We start from the raw sequence: 9,061 nt of genomic DNA, 5'->3' as shown, positions 1-9,061 counted from the left end.
TCGGCGTCGTCATCGTGCAGCCATTCGTTGACATGGACCGGCATGAAGGTATTCACACCGACTTCAGGAAGCGGCATGGAGGTATTTGACGCCATTCTTTATAAATACGGCTACGACGAACTGAGAGTGGCATCATATTGGGGCAAGTGGCCTACAAAGATGAAAGATGGACTTCTAAAAAATTAGGTTGACCTTTCAACTAGAAACCATAATAAGAACAAAAGTAAAAAAACTGAAATTGTTGTTCTTCCACTATGTATATTGTTGGGCCCCACCACTGAGGCCAGCATTGCGGTCGGTGCTGGAGGTGGAGCACAACAGTTGGCTCGAAGCATGGAGCATGGTGGTCTGGAGGTCAAGCTTTTAGCTTTTCTCAAAGAAGAACAAAATACTTTGAAGCCATTGATTCTTTGACAAGTAGGATGGGGAGCAAAGGTAGACATTCATTAGGGCATCTTCAATACTGACCCTCAAATCGGACACCGCATTCATCCGCGGACCGGACAGGACCAGTCCGCGGACACCACGCGCCTTCATTAAACAAACATATGTTAAAGGAAGGGGGCGATGGCCAAATTCGCCGACGGTTGGTGACCTACCCTACGAGGACGGGGGTGTGGCCGGCCACTGGCTAGAGGGGTGCGGCGGACAGCGGACTCTTGTTTCGCCCACTTCAGTCTCTGCTTCTATTACGACCACAACTATTTATCTCATCCCCTTGCACTTGGTTAGGCACGGTGAGCACAGTTACTTGTCCATCTCGAAGAACATCTTAATTGTGTTGGTGGTCCAGTTTAAGACCGCTTGGTTCCAATGGTCCTGGCTGTTCCTTTCTAGTTCTTACTGAAATCTCTAAAAAAAAACTTGTATTTAGAAACGGAGGGAGTAGTTAGAAACTCGTAGCGTTTTGTATTTTTTTAACACAGTAAAAACGCAAACGCTCATATATAAGCATATACATCCATCCCTATAAACGCACACACGCACTTCATATCCCTATGAGCACCTTCGAGAGACCGAGCCAGCATATCATCTTAAAATTTTACGAAGTCACTGTAGACGCTTCGTAGTCGACGAGAACGTCTCCTGCCACTGAATGTGCATCGTTGAAAACCCTAAATAAATCCAGGATAAATGCGAACATCGTTGGCAAATGTCACCCCTAGCAAACGTTGTTGGTCACCGTCACTGTCATTTATGGCTTCTGTTTAAGGTAGAGGCATCATAATTAAACTAAACTTTGAAGAGCAAGTAGAAATGAAAAAATAACTTCAACCGTATTAGAATATATGTGATGCAGAGCACTGAATTAGAAACTCATGCGTTTAAAAAAATAATAAATTAATGGTAAAAACCTCGCTCAATCATGTTGCTCATACACCTGAACAATAGTTGCAACCGAGCCCTGTTTGCAGAGATAGTAAAGTGACGGACTGAGATGTAAGAGCACTCTGACTGATAAAATTGTTCCCCTCCCTGCAACCTTACCCTGTCATAGCAGCAGCTTAGACCACAAACATCGCATTTTCAGCAAAAAGAAAAGAAAAAAAGTTTGACATATCTATCCAAACTTGTCTGGCGACTGGAGTATCACAATACCAAGTGGCTACACGGCAAAATTTATTATCTCTGTTTACAAGGACCATGCATTTGCGACATGGTATAGAGAAACATGAGAGTATCGTAAAATCTGCAGCGCTGGCATGTAAATCTTGCCAAATAGAAGAAAGAACAAAAGCTCCATCAATGATCGAGATCACGTAAATGTGATCGAAGAAGCGTACGAGTGAAGCAGGGTGAGCGTCTGCTCTGCAATCGCGCGTTTCCTTGCCTGCTTCACCCACTCGGCAGCTGCTTCCTCCGCTGCGGTCCCCTGCAACCCTCCTGTCAGGGCTTCGGTTGCTGCAGTCAAATCTCCTCCTACAATCAAGTCTTCCACTCTGCTTATGAGAGACTCAACACCATCTCCAGATGGGTCCTCTTCGACCTGAAACCAGTTGCAACAGATTTTGAAGCATAATTTGTAATTTCAACAGTATCTCATCAGTGCAGGTATTTTTTATTAAGGACGGCCGAATTTACTAATAAGATGATCACTGATTGTAACCATGCCAAAAGGATCCATTGCTATAAGGAGTCCAAAGGATAACTAACCATGCTCTATCAAGCCTGGTGGAGAGAACCCAGGGGGTCAACTAGGACAACTATTACTCCCTCCGTTCCTAAATATAAGTCTTTTTAGAGATTTCAATACGAACTACATATGGATGTATATAGACATATTTTAGAGTGTACATTCACTCATTTTGCTCCGCATGTAGTCCATATTGAAATCTCTAGAAAGACATATTTAGAAACAGAGGGAGTACAAGTGAAAAATGTGGAGGCAATACAATGTCTGGACTTGAAATTAGATAATGCTTTGAATAAATAGTAGCATTAGCTCTTGATCAGAAGATTCAGATACAAAATTTTCAGGTTCCACAATATAGAATTCTTATTGACCAGTAGAAAGTTGCCTGTATCAACACACCTTGATGTTAGAAGCAACATGAGCGACAGCATGCGTAAGTATACCACCACCACCTGATGGTATAAGACCGAAATGTCTGATTGTTGCCTTCAAGGAATTAAACTGCAAAAAGAAATGATGGTAAGGGTAGCCAAACTAGTTTTTGCTCAATAAGTGTCATGACAACTGACAGTACATCATTGCATGATTAATAGATATGACTTTTACCAAGTATTCAGGTTCTCAAATGGGAATGAATATTGTTTTGGGCATCAAAAGTACTTGCAGATCATTATAGTTATTCTACATATAACTAGAAAAATAATGGTCAAAGGTATGGATGTGAAAGGTGTGTGTTGCAGGGTGTACCCCTATCTGAAACGACTTGTATGTGTTTACAAACAAAACAAGTAATTAACATCTGCAAGTAAATAGCGATCTCTAATATTCAAAATGATACAACAATCAGGAATGCATTACTATTACTTGAGTTTTCACACTGACTTCATATTAAACAACAGTACATTACATAAATAAAAAGCTGTAAGCAGATGTGAACATTTATTGCAGCACAAAACCTACCTTCTGTTTTAACTCCATCCGGGTATCTGATCCATACTTGAGAACATCTTCTGGAAGCGATGAAAGAGCCAATTCTAACAGTGAATCTTTATCAATACCTTCAAGAGATTTACGCAATTGATCGACCTCTGTCCGGATTGGCGAGCCGCTGGATAGAGCTTCTTCCAAAGCAAGAGTGCCCTGCAGAGAATTAAGAATTATGTCATTAGAAATCTGAAAGCAGAGGATTAGACAATAATAACTAAGCTTCCAGCCTTCCGAAGCGAGTACATGATGGGATCAAAGTGAAATACTTACTAGAGCAAGCTTATGAACAGAATGACTCTGCCGAGCTTCTTCAGATCGCGCATAGAATGCCATACACAAAGCATCTATCTGAAAATAAGCCCAAAAAGGCAGTAAACAAGTGCAAGCAAGCTGAAACTGTACACACTGCACAAATTGTCTAGCAATGGAAGATGTATACATGGAAGATAGAACAAACAGAGATCGCCTATTATTTTAAAAGAAGGAAAACAGTCCCTTCTTAGATAATGTTCTGCTTTGATTGCAATAAAATCCATCCAATTTCACTAGTCAACCAATTCGCTTGCTCCTTAGTTCATTGCAAGTGAGCATGTTCTAGTACCATGGTCTCTAAGAATTTTCTGGAGTGCACTTACTCAATTGAAATGTCTACATGATCTTAAGATAATCTGTACTTTTAATGAAAGCTGTAGGGGAGACTCCAGCAGTATATAGATATTACCATTTTTGTGCGACCACTAAAGCTTTCAAGGTAACCGCTCAATTCAGCAAATCATGGCTGCAAAACCGCATTTGAGAGACACGTGCTACTATCACACGCATCTCCTGAAGTATTGGTATAGGGTACTGGGGTTGCAGCCTCATAAGGCTGTTTACAACATTGCCTATCATCGTAAAAGAAAAGATGGTACAGGTTCATACATTGAGATCTGCTTCAGCAATCTGTTCGATCTGGGATGCTTTCTCCTTTGCAAGAGCTGCGGCCAGTTCGGCTTTTGCCAACTCTTGTACCTTCTCAACTTGTTGACTTGCTTCCTCATCCTATTATGTCAGTCATAGTACAGTTACATAAAGAATTGATGTAAGGAGGGTAGAAAAAACATGGCACGCCGAAGCACATCTGACAGACCTTCCGCTGCAGCTCATCCATCAGCTTTTGTTCAGTTTTTTCTTGAAGTTCTTTAACTGCAGCAGCAGCCTTCATTTTCTCTTTCTTCAGCTCCTGAAGTAACATCATGAAATTCAAAATGCCACAAAATTAAAGCAATCATCTGAAACTAAAACACATACAAAAGATACTATATACAAGTATAGTGCATACTAAAATAGACTGACAAGAGTGAAGAAAAGCATGCACATTGTGCAGATATAATTCTGATGTTTTGATTTTATTTAATCCATATTTCACAAACATTTGAGAAATATTGTTTAACTACTACTCCTTCAACGTCTACATGTACATCGACATGATATTTGTTGGGTGGAACACTCGAAATTTTAACAGTCTGTATACATAGAAATACCTGGATTGATCACGTTAATGCCATCTCAATGTATCAATGAAAAAGATTATCCAGATATTGTCGTTTTCATGAAATTTCCAATAATGCTATAATGCTACCAATTTTACATCTAGCAAATTGGCTCATCACTGAAGAAACATACTCCCTCTCTTCCAAAATACTTGACTTCCATTTGTCCAAAAATGGATGTACCTATATACTAAAACATGTCTAGATACATCTATATTTTGACAAATAGAAAGCATGTATTGTGGAACGGAGGGAGTACAAGCGTACACATGACTTGAGCATGCCTGACTCACCTTATCCAGAATTGCTGCCTCTTCAGCGTACATGAGCTCCCGGGCCCTAGTATCCTTCAGCTCCTTTTCGTATCTTTCCTGAAAAAACACAAAGCATACCCAAGAAAAAATTATTACTGTCAACTCTGTTACTCCGTCCATTCAGATATAAGATGTTACTTTGTTTGCCACAAGTGGATTGGGAATGGTATGAAACCAAGAGAACTAGAGGGAAGTAAACATGGTATTGATGTCTTGGGAATAAGAGAGGGATAAATTAATAGCAGTGTTTAGTTATAAATGTCGAATAAAGGGGGGAAATGAACTAGGGAAAAAGGAAGAAAATGTCATTAAATTTGCAAGCCTTGTAGTGTTGGAGAATAATATGCTCTTATTTTTTAATGGGGGAGTATATATGCTCGAAAGGTTCAATGACTATTGTCATTATCAATAAAAACATGAACTAATTTAGCAGCACTGCAGCTGCTATGGAACTGCTGGATATCCATGAGAACTGAAACAGCTCAACAGGAGGAAAACAATACTGTACAAAAAAATACATGAAGGCATGCTATGCTACTGCTAATACTCACTGAAAAAAATAGCGCGCTATAGCGTATTGAGAATTGCCTCGCTAAATATATGTCTCGCTAATAGCACGCTATAGCGCGATATAACACGCTAATAGCGTATTTTGAGGTCGGCGCTATTTTACTGTAGCGCACTATTTTTTTCATTGCTAATACTTGATGTGTACAAAGCAACGAACATGGCTAAGTAGAAACATCACGTGCAAATGGATAACAAACCTTCAACTTCCTTTTCTCTTCAGAATACGTGTAAGCATCTGTATCTGCCTGCTTTTTTTCAGCGGCATGAATAGCATCTATAATATCCAGCATAATTTTCCCATCATCGGAAGCTTTTACACCACCAACAATGCCATCACTTTTAGTCTCCTTAGCACTCTGTTTAACAACATAAATAGATAAAGTAAACATTGAAATATGAATATTAAGTGTCATCAACTTATTTCTAGCAGCCTCTCCATCAATAGGAAGTATTTCTTCCAATGTTGGTATTGTCCAATTTTTAAAGGTGGGAATACATACCACATCTTTAGGAATATCATGCTCCTCCTGTAGTAAATATGTCTCAGCAAGAGATTTCTGTTCACCTACATCAGCACCTAATGGATCCTACAGATAAGGATTTATCAATTAGACGATTCTACCAGCGTCCTTATTCAATATATACTTAGAAACAGCATCATGCAAAAATACAGACATAAAAAAAGTTTCGTCAGATTTTGCTACATGGAACAACTGGTGGTGTGTTACTAAAAAGTAACTTACAATCTAGCGGTTCTAAACTTCACAGTGATATAACTCAAAGTCAATATACTATCAACTCAAAATTGCTCAAGAGCGCCAGCTCTAAATGTCAAATTCCAATCGAATAAAAAATTCAGAAATCACAAACATAGATAGATGATAGTACTGTTAAACAACAAGCTGTGACAGCTGCATGACTAATCATGTTTTTTAAAACTAGATTACTGGAGGATTTCATTAAGATCTCCATTTTTAGATATTTCTTCTGCATAAATCATATGGCATAACCTCTACAGTGTATAATCTATAAAAAGTGAAAGCAACACACAACACAGTAATCCTTGTTAAGCCTATAGAATCCATCGAATTACCAATTTGGAATGAGACAATATAAGTACACATGCAAATGATGATAAATCGTTGGTTATATAACAAGTTCAGGACGAACTCAAACCTTTTGTACTTCAGCCGTTGTTGGGCTTGATTCTACTGGAGAAACTGTGCTACTTATCTTGTCAGCTTGTCCAAGAGGAACTTCACCTGCTGCCTTATTTACAACATTTGGCTTTATATCAACAGAGAGAGTATCTTGAGACGGCAGTTTAGTATCAGCACCATGCTCATCTTGAACTGGCAGTGTTCCCTGGGTTACGGTTTCTGTTTCTTTTTCTTCTGCAGGAGTAGGCTGCTCACCGGCAGTTGGAATCCCTTCAGCTGGAAGGCCCTTGGGTGTATCCTGAACAATGCCATTCTTTGGATCCAACATGGTTTGTTTCTGATCAACCTTTTGTTCAAAAGGGGACTTCAGATTTTCATACATCTTTGTGAGATTTTGCTCCCTGATGGTCGAAGGCAATTTTTCATCCATAAACTGAAGGTCTATGTAGCCAGCTTGATAAGCGGCCATACCAGCAGCACCAACAAGCAGAGTTCCAAGCAGAAGCTTTGGAACCTTGCTTCCAGACTTAGAAGGTTCTTCTTTAGGTCCAGGGACAGATTTCTGTGCTGAACCTTGTTGGGATGCTTTTGTTGAGTTTCTTCTTAGTTGACCAAATGTTGGACTCTGGACCTGATAAATAGGTTATTCTGTCACTCTTTTGCACTTCAGGACTATCAGCAATAGAAAGAGAAAAAAATGCAAGAATACTCCCAACTATTGTGCAAACTTCCAAAGCTAAGGAACGGAATGAGGAAAGGCGGTTGCAAAAGCATTACAAACCTAATAACATAAATTGTGTGCATTCATTGCACATAGAAAATCACAGCATTTATGTAAATATATGTGATGAGCACATAGAATAAAAAACCTAGACATGGCTTTTGACAGGTCCGATCAACTCGCAGTAGAAGTTTGTGCTTGCACTGACAATATTACTAATGAATAAGTAACAACGTAACATTACAAAATATCACAAGAAGGTGTGGTCCTATTTCCTTCTAGAAGCATTCATCAAGGGTTTGCGAGTAATCAGTGTTCCATATGAAAAATAAAACAAACCGCATATGTAGCAAAACAAGTAGAAAATACATGATTCATGTGAGCCCATTGTAATTGGATTCTTTCATTACCAACTAAGCTAATGTCAACTCATATTAAGTTCCAAACATTGCCACATGTACCACAGCATCATGCTCCAAACACAGACAGCCCTTAGGTAATCTCATCTCAAATCAGAGTAACACAAACGGGCTATGTTAACTAAAACAAATGACAGGACGAGCAGCATTCTCAAACTAATCATACATGAACAACCATAACACAGCCCCTCCACTGGCAGCTTAATCAACGAATCCACCAATCCCAGGTAAGCTCTCACAGGCAACCGAATTCCCAGCCCAACACGCGCCTGCCAGAGCAAGCAATTCGACCAACTGCAACCGCCGGAGACCGTCCTAATGGGGGGGATCGAGCCATGGGACATAACGGGGACGCTTAATTACCTCGCTGGAGATCGGCCTGGGGATCCTCCTGAGGGACCGCAGCGGGTACAGATCCCGCACGCACCTGCGAAGGCAGAGAGAGCCCGGCATTAGGCGTGGAAACCCTAATTCGGCGGGGCGGAAACCTAGGTCGGTGCCCGTACCGGCGCAACATGGCGGGCGATGCCGGGGGAGGCCTCCGCCTCTCGGTCTACTCGCGCCGGGGAGGGCGGAGGAGGCGAAGAGCGACGCGGCTCCGATCGTCCTGCGGGGTCACCGCCTTGCGCCGCGGGGGCGAGCCGGCGACGGCGGGGGGGAGGGGGAGCGGCGCGGGGAAGAACGGGGAAGACGGCCGTGTGACGCGGCCTGGTTATGTGCGGCTTCGGGAGAATACGAGACTGTTTTTCTGGTAAAAGGAATTGTTTTTCTTTTTCGAGCGAATGGTAAAAGGAATTTCTAGGAGTAGATGTAAAAGTCACCGGTAAACCTGAGGGAAGCCCGGGTAAAAGGCCCAGGGCCGAAAGCCCGGCATCCGGGCCCGACTCGTGCTTAGCTTTTGCGCCCAAAGCCTGGCCTAGAATCTCAGAAGAAACTCGAAACTTCCCTAAAAAAGAGAAAAAAACTAAAAAACTGGGACATCGGTATTTTAGGAAAGAAAAAACAGGTACCAAAATGTATTTAAATAATCCAAAAATGATTAAGTTTTTTTAGAATCTTCAAAAATGATTAAGTTAAATACTAAAAAAATACTATTCATGTTTTTTAGAGGCAAAAACTACTATTCATTTGTTTTGGGTCAGGTTCGGGGTTGGCATTTCGGACTGCTTTGTTAAGCCTGGCTTGGCCCGATCCGGAGTATGATCAGGTTTCTATTGCATAGTT

At 40.9% G+C, this 9,061-nt stretch overlaps 1 protein-coding gene across 1 annotated transcript; it reads right to left on the bottom strand.

The window, feature by feature from the left end:
- Nucleotides 1-1,537: 1,537 nt before the first annotated feature.
- LOC123055010 (MICOS complex subunit mic60) lies at nt 1,538-8,582 on the bottom strand. Its single transcript, XM_044478906.1, has 12 exons — nt 8,344-8,582; nt 8,201-8,264; nt 6,714-7,328; nt 6,038-6,124; nt 5,735-5,893; nt 4,947-5,024; nt 4,251-4,343; nt 4,043-4,162; nt 3,392-3,469; nt 3,095-3,274; nt 2,534-2,635; nt 1,538-1,987 (listed from the first exon to the last, which is right to left on the bottom strand). The coding sequence occupies exons 1-12, from the start codon at nt 8,352-8,354 to the stop codon at nt 1,757-1,759; spliced, it is 1,818 nt and encodes a 605-aa protein (XP_044334841.1). The 5' UTR covers nt 8,355-8,582; the 3' UTR covers nt 1,538-1,756.
- Between the last annotated feature and the right edge of the window lie 479 nt (nt 8,583-9,061).

Source organism: Triticum aestivum, chromosome 2D (assembly GCF_018294505.1).
Source record: "Triticum aestivum cultivar Chinese Spring chromosome 2D, IWGSC CS RefSeq v2.1, whole genome shotgun sequence".
NCBI classification, from domain to species: domain Eukaryota; kingdom Viridiplantae; phylum Streptophyta; class Magnoliopsida; order Poales; family Poaceae; genus Triticum; species Triticum aestivum.
Note: the sequence above shows the minus strand (reverse complement) of the source record. Positions and strands in the feature narration are given on the sequence as shown.

Bases quoted from the DNA above. Each gene is read 5' to 3' on its own strand.
- LOC123055010 (XM_044478906.1), bottom strand. The intron at 6,125-6,713 runs GTTTGAGTTCGT...CCTTATCTGTAG, and splicing joins CAACGGCTGAAGTACAAAAG to GATCCATTAGGTGCTGATGT. The intron at 5,894-6,037 runs GTATGTATTCCC...GTTGTTAAACAG, and splicing joins ATGATATTCCTAAAGATGTG to AGTGCTAAGGAGACTAAAAG.